The sequence below is a fragment of the Manacus candei genome, unplaced genomic scaffold (genome assembly GCF_025592945.1).
Source record: "Manacus candei isolate 608988 ecotype Guabito, Panama unplaced genomic scaffold, ASM2559294v1 h1tg000009l, whole genome shotgun sequence".
In the NCBI taxonomy this organism is placed as follows: Eukaryota; Metazoa; Chordata; class Aves; order Passeriformes; family Pipridae; genus Manacus; species Manacus candei.
In genome coordinates this window covers 8,339,823-8,359,498 of record NW_026138057.1, presented here as the reverse complement: position 1 = coordinate 8,359,498, position 19,676 = coordinate 8,339,823, and the positions used below count along the sequence as shown (strand labels likewise).

The following is a 19,676-nucleotide window of genomic DNA, read 5'->3' as shown; positions in this document are numbered from 1 at the left end:
TTGTATATACAGAAGCAGGAAAGAGTAGAATGAGAGGGTATTGAGTAACACTAGTGGAAGCGATCGGATGTTCTCTGGAGAAAACCAGAAACTTCTGATGTGTGAAACAAGGAGAACTGCTTGGAGGAATGATGACTGTAGTTAAATATTTACTTTATGACATCAACACACTACAATTAAGGGGTGCTTGATGAATATGTAACTTAAAAGCCAAGCTTTTTAGCTGGTGGAGATCTCAACAGAAAATTCTGTAGTGTGGTTATGTATGTGCTTATAACACAGTGGTGAACTCAGATAACGGTATTTTATAAGAAAAGAGTAGTATGGATTGTTTATTATCTAGATAATACTGAGTAGACAAGGATACTTTGTTGCTACATGTTGGAAAACAGGAGAAACTGCCATTAATTTGTTAAGGACCTTACAACTTTCTCCCATGCACCTCTGCTCAGCCCTCACCCTGAGTTCCTGCCTGCCTGTCTCAGTGAGGGTGGTGTCAATCAGCAAAATAGCTGCTGGCAGCTACAGTGCAAGGGCATGAATGCACAAGAACTCTGTGGTGCATCTGAGTGCAAGTAAAATACCTGCATGCACACGTGGGAACATTTAATGTGCCATAACAACTTTTTGTATGTGGAACCTCTGTTGTACAAGCAGCCAGTAAACCCCATTGTGTTATGCCACCACTACATATTAATTACAACTATTAATAGGAAGGGAAAGAGATTTTGGAATTCCTTATGTATGTCACGTGGGGAGTGGATGTGGATCCCACTCCTAATCCCAGCCCTGCCTGTATCAGAGGAGTGGACTCTGATACAGGTGTGGACTGAGAGATGGATCAGCCTCATCCAAAACTCTCTGCTGGACCTCACCCCTCACTCCTCTGAAGATGGAGGAGTGATGGTGTAGAACTGTGGTGGGAGAGGCCCTCAGAGCTCTAACACTCACCAGTGGTTACTCAAATGTTTTTGTGCAGTTTTTAGCAGAAAACTTGTGTCTTCTCTGTGTGTGTGCATGAGTGCTTGTGCAGGTGTGGTGGAGGCTTTTTAAACCATACCACACTAAACATAAATGGTATGAATTATTTATTACTGAGATGCAACAAGAAAATATTGTTATACAGTGGAAATCAGGACAGGGTAATCTTTGCTTTGGAAAAGAGTGTAACTTTCTCCTATGTGTCCCTCTGAGCTCAGGCTGTGTTGCAGTCTCTGTGATCTTGAGGACTTGTCAGTGAAATCCTCACTGAGGGTGACTGTCCAGGTAAATGGATGTGTGAATACTCTGTAACATGTTTATGTGTTTGTCTCTACAGGAAAATGAGTGAGAAGCTTGTAACAGCAAGCACTGTAACAAGTGTGCAGGAGTCCTCTAGCTTCTTATATCTTCTTGTGTTAGGCCACCACTACACATCCTTATTGAGACACAACAACAAAGAAAGGCTCAGGAAGGTTTATCCCTGCCCACCCATCAAGTGTGGATTGATTCTGTTATTCCCAAGGTAGGAGCCACCCCTGTTTCAGAACCATACCTGAATTTTTGCTGTCCCAACCCTAAGACTCAAGTTTGCTGTTGAAAGCAGCATTACCACAGCAGGAATAAAGGCAACAGTGAACACAGCTCAAGTTAATTATTACATAAGGAAATATTAAAATTTTAGGGTTATACTATAGGTAATGACTAAAAGTGTGCTGAAGTTCTCATTTGTTGTACAGATCATAGAAAAGATAGATATAAGTATAAAAGGGTGCAGTGAGTGCTCAGGGTAAATGGAGTGTTTCCTGTGTGTATGCAGTTTTTAGCATGGCAGAAAGATAAGTATCTTCTGCATGTTACTTTCCTACTTGTGAAGTAATTTTTCAGGTAAAAGAGCCTTGATTAACAAGCTATGTGATGAAGAAGCTCAGCAAGATGAAATCACCATTAAAGATGTTATTTTCACCAACTTTTTCAGATAAATGCCAACGTACAGTATAGTAGATGTGTAATTAGAGGTATTCTGAGAGATGAAAAATAGGAAATGAATTTATATAACTTGATTTTAACATTGGAAGAATATATAATTCATATTTCTAAAAATATCTCTAATTTATTTGCCATACTAGCTAGCATGCTTGTTTACCTGTATTTTAAAACTTCACTTGTTACAGTGAAGTTTGGTAAAATAGTACTGGAGAAACCAAATATGGTGCTGTTGAATTGAACCAGAACTGTTGTATCACCTCACTAGAGGAGGATGGTGCCAATCTAAAATGTCTATGCAATTATTGGGTTTTGCATATATTGATTACTTTGCTGCAAATGAATAGTGGTGTATTCATTTTTTAGTATTCATGTTTTATTTTTAGTATATTAAAGAACAATATACTTTACTGATTTTCGATTGGGAGAACTTTGGGTCAGGAATGCATCTAATTCCTTGCTAGCAGTGTCCCATTCAGATCATCCTATTCAGGATTTTTTTTTGGTATTTGATATAGAATGATGAAAATTAACACCCTTTATCTCACCCCAATATGCAAATATATCCTACCATAATCTGAGTAATACATTTCTTATTGTTCAGTTTCTCATGTAGTATTTATCAGTTGAGATGGTAATGAAATAACACAAATGTATAATTGAGAATGACCCTTCTCATCAAGGAAATCTGGAACTGAGTATATCTGGTTCATTCTTTGTAATGGTTTATTTGATGTCCTGAACCAAATGGTACAGATTTGTACTTTATTCAAAACTATTTGAAGTTCTTACATTTGTTAAATCAATTTTTGTCCAGGTAGCTCGATTTGGGAGTAATGCTTTTTTACTAGGGGTAATTGAACATAACAGATTTTAATTATTGATTTTTATACAGGTAACATCAAAGGGCTTTGACTATCATATGCAGCAATAAACATGTCAACAAGCAAGTGAACCATATCAGTATCTTGGACAAACTTGTTGCCCCATTCCTCACAGAACATGTTCTAGGGAAGGGTTTTTCTAGACCAGACCATATTTGAAAAAGGCAGTTTCTTTTTCAGGTACTCCCTGGTGTCCCTTATACCTTCCTGTAGAAATGACTGTTTTTCCTGTTTACTGGTTGGTCTAATAAAAGACATGATAAATTGTTATATTGTTTGACAAACATATAATTGATTAAATCTTTACTTGGAATCAACATTATTATTGTAATGATGTTATAATAGATGTAATGATGTTATGTGTATTGTAAATGTGCTTTGATTTCAGATACACACCCTTTTTAGTTAAGGCTGTCACTTCATCCCCACAAGACATGACAAAGTCTTTTAAGTGTTGGTCATGAGATTCTTTGCAGTTAAGAACTTGAATTTAGCTGGTTAACTTTTGCTGAAGTTATTGCTTCTCTCCTTCAGAGGACTGTTGGTGATTTTTCTACTTGAAAAAAAATTGTTGGCACGAATATCCTATGGCACTGTAAGGGGAAAAGAAAGAAACATGAAAAAAATAGGGGTTTAGTAGCAAAATAGCTGATTTTAGGGACAGGTTGATAGATAAGTGTCATTTGTTAACTTTCAGGATGAGGCAGGATTTTTCAAAAACAATAAAACCAAAAGAAAGCCTTTACACAAATTTAAATATTTAATTGTTAACCACCAAGCTGTCAAGATAACTTTTATTGCTTGGAAATAATCACAGAAACTCGTAATAGCGCATAAATAACAAAAGTAATTATACATGCAATCAACAAAGTTCGTTATTATCATAATACTAATCTTTATGGGAAACTTTTTCAACTAGAAATGCTTACAGAGGGTCAGTAAAAGCCTTGCAGGGCTCAGTTTCACACGTAATTGCTTTTGTGTTCAGCTGTTTGAAAGGAAATATAAATGTCACCAATGCTGAAGGGGACACGAACCCCCACTCTGATTTCAGTGCTGTCAGCTCCCACTGCAGGCCCTGAGAACTCTGCTCATCCAACAGGATTCAAATTCTGCATTGTCAGTTGCTCAAAATATTTTTAGGTTGCAGCAAGTTTAATAAAGCCAAACTTTTTCTTGCCATAGGAAAGGCTAACAGGTCGTGAGGCTTGTACGTACGTGAATTCTGATGCGAGAATTCCAGGAAATGCTCTCTGGAAAACTGTCAGCGTAAGTTGGTTTGTTCGGAACAATGTGCTCCCAAATTTACACAGGGTAAAAAAATGCCATGTCAAAGCCTTCTAGCAGTGTAATAAAACTCTGCTCCTGGCTTTTCTTGGTACAGTTTTGTCTTGTTTTGGTGAGCTGCTTTTGGATTAGTGAAATGAGCCTCGTTGGGTTTGGTATTTAAGGTCGCTGGGCAAGGACAAAAGTTCTTGGTCTCAAGAGGTGGGAGTCTCATTGATGAAGGGAGGATGTAAAGCAGATGGAGCCAGGCTCTCTTCAGTGGTGCCTAGGGACAGGACCAGAGGCAACAGGTACAAACTGAAACATGAGAGGTTCCTCCTGACCACAAGGAAACGTTTTTACTGAGGAGATGATGAGGACTGGCACAAGCTGCCCAGGGAGGTTGTGGAGTCTCTGGCCTTGGAGATATTCAAAGCTGGCAGTAGGTGGTCCTGCTATGGGGGGACCTGGGGACTAGATGACCGACCTCCAGAGGTCCCTTCCAACCTGAACCATCCTCTGATTCTGTGATACTGACTTCCAATAGAGCAAAACCCCTGATTTTTTCCCCCTTACCCCAACTTTCTGGGATCTGGGGCTCCTATTTAGCTCCTGAGCTATTTCTGTTGTGTTACTTTCTTGCCTCAGTGACCCATTTCTCTGTACAGTTGAGATCTTGGATTTAAACGATTTCCTGTCCCTGCTCACACTAGAGGGAGCTCGGTGGTGGCCTTTCAGCTTTCTCCTACAGCTCCACTTTCATTCGTGATTCTCAATGTTCCTGCTGAGGATCTGTTATCAAAGTAGACAAGACAGAGCTGTGCCTTGAAAAGGTTCAATTTTCTAACAAAACTGAGCTTTTGAGTTGTTTGTAGGTAAAGTAAGGTAAGAGCAGATTGACAGCTTTGGCTGTGTTTTAATTTTGCACAGCTGCAGCAACAGTGCAGGATTCTGACGTGCATTGATGCAGCAGATATTGATATTTCTGTTATGCTTGGCTCTTATTTTGGTAGCTGTGGAGACGTATTTGTAAACTTTGTGTTTGTTGCTGTGATACAGGCAGTTTCTATCTGGTATGTATTTGGTTGATCCACAAGGAACTTGTTTGTGATTGTGGTAGGGTTGCTTGAAGGCTTAAGGTGAGAAAGGGATTTTTAAGTTTTCTTCAGACATGTAAACTTAAAATTTCAACTTATTTTCGTTGATGAGTAGAAGCCAACTTTAACTGTTTATTTTAGGTGCTTTAATCCAAGCAGATAGAATGATTTTTAGGGTTGATAATAGATTATGTTTTTACTGGTTTTCAAATTTAATAGACATTGGCATTAACTTTTTCTTTCCCCTGCATATTGTGATATTGTGCTGCTCTTTTTATATTGATTTATATTGATTATAGTTTCTGGAAAATGGCTTAGGATGTTACACCCAGATAAAAAGCAAAGTGAATATTGTTGAATTTGAGGAAGCAATCAGTGAGAGTCTTTGTGTTTTTAGTCCAAATGAGAGAATGCCCCATTTGTGAGGTAAAGCCCTGCTGAGGATGCAGTCATTCTTTGTTGTGGGCTAAAAGCTGATTCTAAACACCCTTGAAGACTAGACAGAAGTTTTTCTGAAAAATGTTATTAAGATCAGTGATGACAAGCTGCCTAAATAGTCATTCTGCCCAAGAAAATATGCAGAAAATTTAGGTAAGCAATCTCCCTACAAAGACCAGTCCAGCAAGAAGCACTGGTACAAATTCTTCTGCCTCTTTTTGCTTTATGGATCCCACTTTGTTTCCAACAGAATAGTTTTAGTGACAGCATCTCAGGTGTGTATACAATTCTTGACATTTATATCAGAGGCAAAATATTTCAGAGTGGATGGCAAACTAATGCTTGGGGAGTGTTTCTTCTTCCTTGATTCTTGTTCTCGGGGAGCAATTTTTTGTAAATTTAACAAAAAATTACTGGAAGAAGGAAATAATATGGTGGGTTCTGTCAGACCTGTGACAGAAGGAGTTTTTGTGACATGGAGCATTGCAGGGCCTTCAGCAATCTCCTCCATGAATGCATTAAGCAATTAAAACAGCAATATTGGTAAAAGGCTATATCAGATTTCCAATTTTGGTAAATGCTAAACCATTGGAAAGGGCTTCCACAAGAAAAGTAACCATTTTAATTATGATGTGGATCATAGATTTTTCTTCTGTAAGGAAGAGGGGCTTTGGTCATGCTTTCTTTGATTATTTCACCATTACCTCATTTCTTGAGGTAGTTGAGATCTTGTCTGCTACTTAAGTTTTATACAGACTTCCTTTTGTTCTGCTTCTTTCTGTTCCCCTAAAAGAGAGTTAGAGTTGAAGTTTGTTTTTACATCTCTATGCATTAATGTTAAATTCTTTCCCTGGCAAAGAATGTGTCTTATTTTGTCTTTGTAAATTATTACTAACATATTCATGATGATGCTGGGTGGACTCCGATTTTTTTTTTTTCTTAAGAAGTTACTAATCATGCAATAAATTACATAAGCAGGTGAAGAACTTGTTCTGCCTCTTCCTCTCAGCTGCATTTTGCCACTTCATTGTCAGCAGTTTTGAAAGAGCAGAACTATGTCAGTGGAATGGATTAAGCAAGTAGGTTGAATCATGGTGTGTGAATGCTTCTGAGACAGTCTTGCTTTTGTTCAACATAAATCTTGTATATTTAATTCCTCTGCTCTCTGTGTCTACAATTAAGATGTTTGTTTAGTAAAACAAACAAGAACTTCCTATTAACTTCTCCTAAGGAGACCAGCTGTAATTTCCCCTCATTGTTTAACTACTTGCTGTTTTCCAGCTTTTTATTCTCTTACAATTAGGTTGGGTTTGTAGTAGCTGCAGCGCAATTTCAGAAATAAATGTCTTCTGATTTATTTATTAGATTTTCTTTAAGAGAAGAATAACACAGTAGCTCATGTGAAAGTTGCTAGAAGTCGAAAAGTTGGCCAGTTGAGTTTAAAAATAAAAAAGATGAAATTATAATAACCTGTGTCTCTATTGATACAGTTTGGGCCATGTTTACTGATTTGTGCAGGGAGGCAGAGGTCCCATGAGATATCATGGACTTCTAATTGTTACTGAACAAGGCATGAGAAATTTTGTTCCCTGTTTAGTGCATTTGAAATGGAATGAAAGCACAAGGAAATTTAAGTTGTAGGATTCTGTTATGAATCTGTTATGAATTTTCTTACTCCTTTGAGCCTCTAGGCCAAAAGTGCACGAAGGACTTGCTGGTTCTAAAGGACTGACAAATCTGACTTTCCTTGTGTTGTAAGCTCTTGGATTCCACTGTGGTGGAATCATTATTGCCATCAGTAGTTTTTCTTCCAATGCTGAAGTGTCCAAGTTCTCTAGGAAAAGGCTTATGACATTTTTTTTTTTTAGATAAGAAAGATGTTATATAAAATGATTATGCTATTTATGCAAGAGAAGCCTAAATTAAAAAATCCTGCTGGCATAAGCTCGCTTTGAGTTTGTTGACTTTGCATAGAAGAGTATTAAAGAATAAAAATAAAAGAATATTGTGATGCACTGGTGGAAGTGCCCCATATGAAATAGATTTACAGTAAAAACAGATATAAAAACTGTGAAGGCACAGGAATGCTTTTGGATGCTTTGTAAATTCCTCTAAGTACCAATATGGATATGATGACACCTCAAGGTGCTTTGCTTCATTCTTCAAGCTAAGTCCATGATGGTTTTTAAAGCTATGGTTTCTTGTTAGAGCAACACCAAAAGACATTTTTGATGCTTATGTATGAAAGCACAGACACTTAGGTGCACAATACAAGCTGCAATAACAGAGGTACTAAAATAATACTGAGTAGGAAGAAAGGAAGGCTAAACAATATGCTATTTAATGGAACAAAAATTACTCTATAAAACTGTTTTCAGATACTTTTTTATATAGACAGCTTTATGACATTGGGTTTATATGATCACTTTTTTTTTGCATTTTTTTGATAACGTCACAATATGAAACAACAAAAAAGTAACCACGTACTACCACCAAACTGCTTTGAAAATGTCTGTTTAGGATTAATTTAGAGAATTCTTTCAACCAAAAAGTATGTGTATATATTTATCACTTTAATAAAGATATATTCAATTAATTTTGAAAACCAGAGTAGAAAATTAATTTCCCTCCCACAGTCTTAATGAAGAAATAAAGAAACTAATTTCCCATTGCTGTTAGAGGGGTAATCCACTCCTTCACATATTAAGAAATTAATGTAACGCATCCAGTCAGCCAAAGAGCCTCTGATTCTTCCCCTCCCCCCAACCTCTTACACCAGCTTATTTTGTGCAACACAATTATGGAAAACAGAACTGAAGGAGACTTCAGTCTTTTTAAGTCTTTCAGATTTCAGTCTGGGCTAATTTGAGGTCTGGTGCTGTTTCCAACCAAAGCACCACCTGAATGTTATGGTACTTGTTAGTTTTGGTTTTCTTTTAACAAAAAAGTTAATAAATTTAATACTATTACTACTAATAATAATATAAACACCCCATACCCATTTTTTAAAAAATGCTAGAAAATGTTAAAGAAGAACTGTGACTGACTTTATATACCTTTGTGGGGTTTTATATGATAAAAAGTCATCCTCTTTATTTGAGCTAATTACCGAAGAAATATAGTTTCTTACCTTTATTTAATTTTATTTTAATCTGATGCCATTTTTTAAGGCTAGAAATATGTTTGAGCAGAGTTTTATTATTGAAAAACAGGTCAACATGTTATTTTAAGGTATTGGACATGAGTATTTGAGAGATGTTCAGAATTACAGTACTAGAAATTATGTTCCTAAGACAGACTGTATTTTACACACATAAGCAGCTTTATTTATTTGTTTATTAAATGACACTCCCTGCACAAGAGAGGCACCAGCTGACAGCGTGAGTGCAGTTTATGTCCTTAATGTAAGAAAACTATGAGATTATGTTCATGTTCCTTTAAGGAGGCAGTTTACACTAAAAAAAAAACAACTTGTTTTGAAACTTGTCGCTTGGAGCAGACATTTTTGAGGGCTAATCTTTTTTTGATGGTGAGTGTTCAGTGAAGCAGTTCATTGTGTGCACAACTTGTGAATGGCATCACTGATAGCAAAAAGCTACAGGGTAAGTATAGATTTAATTGATTTCTTGATCAGAATTGCTGCTGCAACAGCCAGAACAATGGAGCTTTATTACCCATCGCTGGTTAGCTGGTTGGTTGGTTGGTGTGGATGTGGCATAATTCAGAGAATGGGGAGATGTCCAGAGCAAGGAGCAATGAAAATACAGCTGCTCTAAGATCATCTAGCACATAAAGCTTTTTGGAAAGACTTGAGACTGTAGAAACAACAAGGATTTAAAAACCAAAGATAGGAGTCCATAGACAATTTTTTGGTATGGAGAGATAATGGAAAGAAATTAGTTTCCCTCCTTTTTTTCCCTTTTTCCCACTCCCTGGTTTGAGCAAAAGTAACCAAAACAGTGTAGGAAGAGCTACAGACTACAGAAAAGGGAAAATAACAACACAAAGGTCCATTGCACCAGACAAAGGTGTGCCTAGGCTGTAATACATGAATTTTATTCATTTGGGCTGTCATGAATGTGAGGGGCTAGTGCAGGGGAGTAATTGTGGTACCTGCAGACACAGTCTCTTCTGCAGAGGCAAAAGGAGAAGAGAGGCTAAAGTCAACCCCCTCTGGTAAATTCTCAACAAACAATTCCTTCCCTGTGTGCCGAACCAAAGGAAGGCAAGACTTTTTGAATCTTACTTTCTTCTTCAAAGATAAGTATTTATTCTCTCCATTAAGGGAATATTTTTTTTTAATTTTCCCTCCATAACATGTGCAACATTATTATGTCTCAGCAGTTAACCTTATCATCTGTAAGAACCATTGATTCCAACAGGAGTGCTCTATGAGAAGAGCACCGTGCCTTTCAGGACTGTATTCCTGGTTTTGCTCTGTTATTGTTTTGATATTTGTGTGCAGCTGTATTAACTATTTTCAAAAAATAGTTCCAGTGGTTAGTTCTTCTAACATCTCTGGTAGATCTTGTTCACAGTATTTCAGTCTCTACGTGTTCTGATATTTTCTTCTATAGATTTATTTCTTGTAAACTTATCTTAGTTATAAACCATCTGATGCTGAATTAAGAAGCAGAGGTCTAAATGCAGTAGTTAATAACTTGGAAGAACAAATCAAAAGTGTTTGGGGACAAATGTTCTGTTGTGGTTCTGAGAGCTTGACACAAAAAAAGGTGAAAGTCTGGGGAACAGTCCACTTGCTGCAGTCCATCTGGAATGGAATTTTCCTTCCAGATGCATTGGTCTGATCATGTTAAGGAGTTACAGAAAAATTGTTATGAATGGGACAATAAAGTTTTGTAAACACAAAACTTTTGGAAGTGGGAGAACTGTTCCCATTTTCTCTCTTGGGCATCTTTCACCATTTGACCAATTGTATACACCAACTGCATTTTCTGTAAGAATTTGTGGTTCCATGTTCTAATTTTAAAATCTATTTTTAATATTTTCCTTTAGTGTACTATGTTCAAATTACCTCAGAGGGATAAGTTTGTGCATAAGGAACTTTAAAACAAATCAACCAGTGCAACACAAATGGATATAACTGCAAATATCACTTTCTAAAAATATGACTTGATGGATTCCAAAATTGCTAAATGAATGTCACATTACTATTTTATGAAATATCTCACGTTAACAATGATACTGTCAGTTTTAAGTATAACTTAACTGAATTTGGGTTAAATCTAGCAATAGCATCTGCTGAGAAAGAAAAGGCATTTATTGAAACATAGCCTGTGATTGGCATATTTCCTTATCAAGTATACATTGTGCTTAAAACATGGGCACATGATCTAAAGCAAGTATTTACAATAGATGGATGCAGATTTGAGATGACACTGAAGATTTTAAAATTAACTTGTTTTTCCTTCAGAAAGGGATTTTTTTCTTTTTTTTTTAAGTATGCCTTTGCACGATTAACATTTGGAATTCCTGGTGAAAACCATCAGAGCAGTGATAAAGGTTCACTTAGTATGTCAATCTACTGAGACTGCCAAATGTATTTGGAAGACTGGAGTGCTGTGCTGAATCACAAACATCCTGATTTCCAGCAGCAGCCCTGGCCAATACGTGCTGATCTGTTTTTATTTGTAGCACTGTCTATAAACTCCAGTAGGAAGGTCAGCCCTCTGCTCTGTTCCTTACACAGCTTCCAGCTGTGGCCTTGGCAGGAATAAGTCTCATGTTACTGGTGACAGTCCAAATTATGTCCCCATCTAGGAGATCTAGATTACCCATTTCCAAACTTCTGCAGAAGAATGCTTTCTGACTTGCACTTTGGAAAATATTACATTTCCAGGTATCGTTGTTTCAAAGAAATATCTTTGGATTTGCCAAGTAAATCATTGGATTTTGGAGGGGGAAAAGGCAACTCATTCCACAGTGACTATGTTATTTTTCCATAAAATGTGATTTATTTGTAACACTGAATATACATAACTATTTGCTATCAACTTTCTTGAAAACACAGCATGCAATGTACAGAAATGATGCTTTCGTGGAAGTTCATGCTGTTGTTGAGGGCAGTAATCCAGGTGAAATGCAAACAATCTTGAGTTAAAAACAAGTAACTTTTTTTGTACATTTATATTTGAATTTTAGCATAGAGAGTATCTTCAAATTTGTTTTTTGTTTTCTTTGAAGATAGGACATACATTTCTGCAAGTTAGTTTTATTCCCTATTGTCCGGGAAACGAAATAGTTACTGGAAACCCATTTATTTCTCATGTTCTTCATCCCATTTATTTTTGCCTCTTTCATGTTTGACCAAGCAAAAGTAATGAATCCTAATAGCCAGTTATTGGATGACTTCAGCTTGCATTCCACGTTAAATGTAAACCCTTGATAAAGAAGTTCCCGCATACCTTTTCATTATAGCACATTGTGCTCCTATTATACTTTGCCTGACTTGTATGACTTTGTATCCCCTTTCTTCCTCTTATATCTAGGCCTTCTTCCATCCAGCAGTTCAGCATTGATTAATTAATGACATGAAGACAATTATAAAGATGAATGTCAAGTTTGGCAGAGAACTGCTTAGTTGATAAATTCATAAGATGACACCGTGGTTGCCACGTAGGTAAGAACTAACAGCATACAATTTTGACACTGTTCTTAATGAAACTTTAAAATGTTGTGGTATTTCGTATATAGTACTGGGTATAGTATTTCCAGTTTTAATTCTCTTAGCATTTTGTATGAATATTGCAAAGCAGAGTTGGACAAACCATTTCATACTGTCTGATCTTTAAATAATTCAGTTGTATTTAATGTGTTATGCTTGTGTTATTTGGTTCTATTTATCTTGAAGTCAGTGAGAGAGGAGGGTTGATTAGATTCTTCAGTCCAACTAAGTATTTGTGTAAATAAAAGATCAATTCCATTGAAAAGTGAAGATTCCTTGGTAGATCTTCCTGAACAGATAATATATTCCAGTTGTGTATTTCCAGTAGTCATCCAGTAATACTCAAAAAAACCATGACCTATGGGGAAAAAACATTCTCAACCAACCCACTGCTCAGCTGCTCCACCAGCTGAAGCCTTGTGTGTGTTAGCTGAAGATTTTTGTTGTAATACATCTGTAAAGTCCATTTGTGACAGACAAACCCTGGGACTCTGACTCATGAGGATTAACTTGACCATGTATTGAAAAGGACATCCAGTGTTACATCGGCACATGGAGCGTTCCGGAGGGTCAGTGTCACTGCAGCTTTCTGGCATTACTGGAATAAGCCTTCTTGGGAATATTCCTTCTCCTTAGTGTCACGTGTGCTTTAACTAGCCGTAAAAACCAAATGATATTGTTACGGTTTAAAACGAAATAGAGAAATCTAATTTTTTGCGCAAAAAGAAAAAAAAAAGAAAAAAAAAAGCCAAAACAATACAATCAAATCTCCGGGGAAAAATAGTACAAAGCTTGTAGTAAAATACTCATACACAAAGAACTACATACGGGATGAGGACAAACGGTATCTGGTATGTCTCAAACCCCAGACTGTCTTCTGGGTTCCTTTCACTTTAAAATGAATTTACATGGTGTCAGCAGAGAGCAAAGGATTTGGGGTATATTAACTGTATTTCTGTGTTTTGCTACATTATGAGCGTGCCCAGCACAGAGCCCTTCTGCCCCGAGGGTGTCAGCCCCAAGCCCTTCTCCCCTCACGGCGTCTGCCCCGAAGCCTTTTCACCCTCATGGTGTCAGCCCCAAAGCCTTTCTGCCCTCACTGTGCCTGTCCCAAGCCTTTCTGCCCTCACTGTGCCAGCCCCAAAGCCTTTCTGCCCTCACTGTGCCAGCCCCAAAGCCTTTCTGCCCTCACTGTGCCTGTCCCAAGCCTTTCTGCCCTCACTGTGCCTGTCCCAAGCCTTTCTGCCCTCACTGTGCCTGTCCCAAGCCTTTCTGCCCTCACGGTGCCAGCCCCAAAGCCTTTCTGCCCTCACGGTGCCAGCCCCAAAGCCTTTCTGCCCTCATGGTGCCAGCCCCAAAGCCTTTCTGCCCTCACTGTGCCAGTCCCAAAGCCTTTCTGCCCTCACGGTGTCCTCCCCGAGCCTTCCTGCCCTGTCGCTGTCTCCCCTCCCTTGCGCTCCCTCAGGGCGCCTTGGCCTTGAGGGCGGCCGCGGTCGGGCCTGGGAAGGGGGCGGGTGCTTGGAAATACGTCTCGTTTCCAGGGAGATTTACACTTCGGAGGGGAAAGCGTGAAGTGTTCTGTTTTTGTGTGGTGGGAGCAAAGTGAAATTAGCTGCGTTACGGGCGCGTTGCTGTCTCTGCCCGTGCTCCGCCGGCTCCCTAAGGGGGCGCGGCCCCGTTTCTGCCCTGGAGCCGCGGCTGCTGCCCTCCAGAGCTGGGTAAGGTGTCGGTGCTGTTCCTGCTGGAACCTCTACTGCGGTGAAATTGGGCGAAACAAGGTGTGTGTGTGTGTGTGTGGTTTGGATTTTTTTTTAAAAGGCAGTTTTCCAGCTGAGCACAGGAAGCCGCCACGCTCTTGGGCCTGTCCTGGAGAGAGCGGTGTCTCTTTCCTTATTTTTAATATGTAGGGCTTGGTCTCTTGCTTTTTGTATGGATTGTTTATGCAGCGCCCATTCCAAAGTCTGGAAATACTTATTTGATCTAGTCAGGCTGCTTGATTCGTGGCATTATGAAAAGTTTTGTCCTGCCACAGGTCTGCGAGGAAACTCCATCAGCGCGTTAACTGCATTAACATCTCTGTCAGCAGCTCTTCCAAGGCTGTTCTGAATCCAGATGGACCAGAAAGTACGGGAAAGTTTCTCCTGCTTTCACTGTGAGCCTCTCCTTGCCTGTATATCCTCACACAGTTCACCTGATGCTCATTCCATTCATTGCTTGTGTCTGGTTTCCCCCATGTTCCAGCCCTCATTTGAAACCCTGGTGCCCTTTCTGGTTTAGTTTCCTTGGATGCCCCAGTGCCAGTTGTCATAACCATGGTAATGTATTTTTTTAGCTGAAAAAATAGCATGTAACCAACAGTAGAGTGCTTCGAGCTGCAAAATTTTTCTCAGTAGGAAAATTTAAATTTGTCATTCACTCAGGAATTCCTACAAATATGTAAAACATCCACATTTATTGAGTATTTTGAGTAAGATCTCAGTCGTGTGCCTCGTGTTCATGGTAAAGGCTAACAGGAAAAAAAGCTCTAAAAGTATGTGTTCAGTGTGTTTGTGTCATCTTTAAAGTGTTGCTGTTTTTTGGTTTCCTATGTCTTTTGAATTCGATTTTTTTATCACTGTGTCACGTAACTGTGGTCTTCTAATGCTCTTTACAGGAAGCTCATGCATTCTGTCCTGCAAAAGTGCTGTACCCTTTCATGTATTAGGTTGGGTACCCAAAGAGGGAGGAGAACCCCTGCCTGCTTTCTTGCAGTCTCTGTTGTTCTGGAGTTTTGGGGGCGCTGTGGCGTGAGCAGGAGATATAAAACTTTTTGTTCTGGTTATAAGGCTGTTCCTTGCCTTCTCCTGCCCTTCCTGATCTCCTGTGGGAGCTGTTCCAAACCCGGTGCTGCAGAGATTTTCTTACTCTAAACAAGAGCTAGATGCACATATATAGAATTAGGGAGTCGTTTCTATGATGAGAGAGGATTTTCTTTGATCACTAGTATTAACATTATCTATGATGCTCAGGCAGCAAATAAACAATTTTCATATGTTATGCCCCACTGAGATAATAATTGAGTTCCTTTTGAAGCTTTGCCATAGGGATACCAAAATATTTAATATTTAATTAGTTGAGGAATGGTTTGTAGAGGAAAATGTGGTACTTCTTGTCAGACACCTTTAAAAGGAAGAGGGAAGAAAAAAAAGAAACAAACCAGCCTTCAGGGAAATAATTTTTTTTCTGGATATAACATAGATACTTCCAAAATGTTGGAAAGAGGTTCCATATCAGCAGTGAGTGAACTTGCTGACACAGGAGATTGTTTGCTCCTCCTGCTTCTGTGTCCCTAATCTTTTGGATTAGATTTAGGCAAGAGAGCAATTTATTCCCCTTAATGAGTCTGTCATGTAAGAAACCCTCCACAGCTCAGTGTGGTTCTGAGTGATGCAGTCAGCCTCCCTTAACTGATAAAACTAAATTTCACAGGTCTTTATGTTTCTCGTCTATGGGGACGGTTTTCTTCATTCCTCAGCGAGAATATTTTGAACGTTCATATTATATTTGTTTGGACTGATCCCTTAATTGATGGCACCGTGTCTATTTATTTCCTTGTTCTACACTTGGTGTAGATGTTTCACGACTATAACCACGAGCAAGTAGCAGCTGCCACGTGGGAATGCTGCCTGAATAAATCCGTATTTTTTGCAGTGAATCACATGTGAATGAGCTCTGAAAGCTGCAGTTCTGCTTGCTTTGTGCTGGCAGAGTGCTGCTGCTGGACGGGGAGATTAACTGGGGCTCTCATTGCTTCTAAAACCTTAGTCCTTGCACAGACGTGCGTTTGGGAAACGCTTCGATGTCTGTTCCATGGCTTCAGCTGCGATTACGGTGCATGGAGGACGGCACAGTTCGGTAGGTTGTCGACTAGGTGGCAGCATGGTGTTTAAAACGGGCATAAACGGCTTTTCGTCTCGCTAAAACTCCTCTGGCTTTTTCTGTGCCTGTAAAATTTGGGTAAATCCATGTTCTGTTAATACCTTCAACAGCTAATGCCTCTATACTAATAGTTTAAGGGATGCTGATTAAATATTGAAAAATATTAGGATTGAAAGGTTAGGGAGAAGGAGAATTTAATCCCACATACAAACATGTTATAAGTAGAGAACAATTTTGCAGTCTTAATTAGAGTGCAGCTCATATAGTTTCCTCTTTTAATTTGAGCTGAAATGAGTTATCTTTTTTTTCCTAGTTTCTTAACAGTATTTTTACTTGTGGTTGAAAACACCTTCAGTTATTACCTGTGGTCTTACCATAGTACTGCCCTATACAAGACAGACACAATATATTTTGTAATTATTTTTGATTACAGAAAGTAAGGATCCTGATAATGTGTTTATGTGTTAGCCCTACTAACCAACTAACATGACATGAAAATTTTAGATCACCCATTTTTGGGACATGCTTGGACTGGCTAGCTTGTGAAAGGTTATGTATTTTCCTCAAAAGAATTCAAATTACTGAAGGCAACCTCTTGTTCAGTGGTAGGAAAAATTCACGTTCCAAGCAATGTAGTGCTTGGACATTCAGCTCCAATCTCCTGAATGTCATCCAGAATCCAAGAGGTAGCTAATACAGACTCTAGAAGAACTGACAAAACATAACTCTTCAAGTTATGTTTCCTAGACCTCTGTATTTGATGGGAGTAATCTTTACTGGGTTATGATCTAAAAAGCTGAATTGGAGCACCACAATAATTGCTTGAAACACTTACTATCACATCAAAATGAAGTATTGCTGATTGAATAAAGACTCTCAAAGGGACTTTCCCATATGCTTTCTGGGTCATCAGTTTGGTCTTCTCAGCTTTCCTTCTTTTTTGTTCTTTTTTTGTTGTGGTTTTTTTGGCATCATATGATGAGTGTCCATATAACAAGCTTAGCTGGTTTATTTAACTGGGTATGAAAGACAGATGAAGATGTTAACCATAGCACTGTATTTTATAATAATTAACTTACCTGCACTCCCTAACAGTTCGTTAACGTGTTGAAACAGAATTGGAAATGTGGAGGAAAAAAAAGAGGAAAAAAAAGAGGGGAAGAAAGAGGAAAAAAGAGGAAAAAATGCAACTAAAACCTTCCAGGCAAACTAGTAGAAGTAAACAACCAAATGAGACCAATTGCTTCTTGACAAAGAAAACCTGAGGGTTCTAACAGTGGAGAGTTCTTTATCCAATACTTTTCCCACAGTTTTATTAAACTCTGAAACTTTGGAAGGTGATATGTCACCAACCAGGTTGTTTCAGATTACTGGTGACTAATGATGGTTTTGTCAGCAAAGATCCTAAACGTTTTTGAGGACAGTTCTTGTGCTGTGTTGTGGAGGTAACATTGGTTTCCACCTGGACAGGACATGATACTTTCCCAGGCTTTGACAAAGGTAGCTGTAGAAGAGGTGCAGAGCTTCCACAATTAAAATCTCTACACTTATCAAGAAGTTAAACAAATGCCATTGAATTTAGGCCAGAAACTGCTGGTTCCATAGATAAGGGCAGTTTGATGTGACTGTGGCTGTTCTGTCTTTGGAAAATAAGAAGCACTTGCACATTCACAAATCTCTTCCTTGGCTAAGATGAGCTGAAGTGTAGGATGTGTACTGTCAGGAATAAGTCTGTTATTTTAAGTATTCAGCTGTTAGAGTGGCAAAGAACAACATCTTTGCTTTCTTTGGTAACAGGCTTTATGTTTTATACCCTGTTTCAGAATTGCTGCCACGAGTCCTCTAGACAATTCTGCCCTGGTGTTGCTAAGGTAAGCTAAAAAAAAGTGTAACCTCAAACTTTGGGAAAGAGAATGAAAAAGGGTAGATAGAGCCACTTAATGAGAGAGTAGGTACAGCAAAGTGTGATGATGATGATGATGATTAATCCATTACTAAAGGGATGGGGAATGTTCTCCAGAAAAGCCTGGAAGAAACAATCTTGTTCCACCAGTGTTCAAAGGTGTATTGTCCAAATTGCACACCAATGGTAATGTTGTACTTGACTCTCACAGTATAAAAAGCAACACACGATCCAGATCTGTGCTCTTTGCTCATTTAAAAATCCTATAGTTGCAAGGTCAAGGAGAAGAATTTCTGTTCACTTTAATTCAGTAGAAGAGAATTATAACTGGGTTTTTGTTCGTTATAGACGAATAGAGAGGTAGAAGGACCTTCTACCCAACCTAGGACAGCTATTCTTTCATTATGTGTGCTTAGGTAATGTATGAATAAGAGGAAATCCCATGGAACTTTAGTAAAAATCAATATTTATTTAGAATGAAAATTAGCATAAGGCGGTCCTTTAAAATTAGTACTTTGCATTGGCAGTACTACTTGATTTGCTGTGAAATTTCAATAAGTCGTATAATTTTCTGCATTCAAAAACCACGAGCCTGCCTCATCCCTCCTCCAAATGATTTTTGATTTAATATCACCACTACAGAAATACAAATATCAGATTTTTATTGTCTTATGGTTTTGAGTCTTTAAAAGGGTCTCCATCTCGATATTCTGTTTTGAGGGAGAACATAATTGCTTGTAAATGAAAACCAATATATTTGTGTATTAATCTTAGCTTTTAGAAAGAAATTGTCTTATGAGGTTGACAATACATTTTTGAAAACTGAAAAATTTGGGATTTTTTTGAAATTTGATTAAAGAGTTGCACTTCTGGACCTGTACAGATGGATTCTGGGTGGGAAAATTCACTGTGTTGGTTGAGTTTGGGTGATGTCTGGTGTACACAAATAGCTGTTTTTCCTAAAAAAAGACGGTATAACTCTTGTTGGAAGATGTAGGAGAAAATGAAAAATAACATTTATCTATAAATCCCTAAATTGAAAAATTAATTAAGGCACGATTGAACATAACTGCATACAGTATTTTTCAACCTGTAAAAGTTTGAAAATAACTAAACCTGTCTACAGAAGAATGTCTGAATCTTAAGTATATATATAAAAAAAAAAGCCAATTGTGATAGGGAGAGTGCTGTCTTCAAAAATTATTTTTTTTTTATTCAAAGTGATCTCAAGAAATGTAAGATGGGTAAAATAGGTGTTAGGCCACGTAAAGGCCACCTTTACATTTGGGTTCTTAGCAAGTCAATGGTTCTTAAAAAATGTAGCTTATTCTGGATTTCTTTTCTGCACTTGCCTTTACATGGGCAACGTACCAAGTTGTCTTATAGCCCACATTTTAGGGCACTGTGTGCCAGGAGATTTTCTTACCCAGGAATCTTACCAGGAATCCCACCTGGCTTCTGCAGCCAAGGTGTGAGACAGACATGATGTGTGGAATCTGGAAAAGGATGAACACCTGCTT

At 38.2% G+C, this 19,676-nt stretch overlaps 1 protein-coding gene across 4 annotated transcripts in view; it reads left to right on the top strand.

Annotated features, from left to right (window-relative positions):
- The first annotated feature begins 935 nt into the window (after positions 1–935).
- The window catches only part of CCDC73 (coiled-coil domain containing 73), a 76,596-nt gene continuing 57,855 nt past the window's right edge, over positions 936–19,676 (top strand). Inside the window, exons 1-5 of one of the 4 annotated variants that reach the window (XM_051777286.1) lie at positions 936–1,504; positions 4,035–4,118; positions 12,160–12,290; positions 14,368–16,229; positions 18,077–18,124. In XM_051777286.1, coding sequence (XP_051633246.1) covers positions 16,185–16,229; positions 18,077–18,124 — 93 coding nt within the window. In that variant the 5' untranslated portion in view covers positions 936–1,504; positions 4,035–4,118; positions 12,160–12,290; positions 14,368–16,184. Of the gene's footprint in view, positions 1,505–4,034; positions 4,119–11,053; positions 14,114–14,367; positions 16,230–18,076; positions 18,125–19,676 lie in introns of those variants that run through there. The other 3 variants (XM_051777289.1, XM_051777288.1, XM_051777287.1) reach the window with 3 other exon arrangements.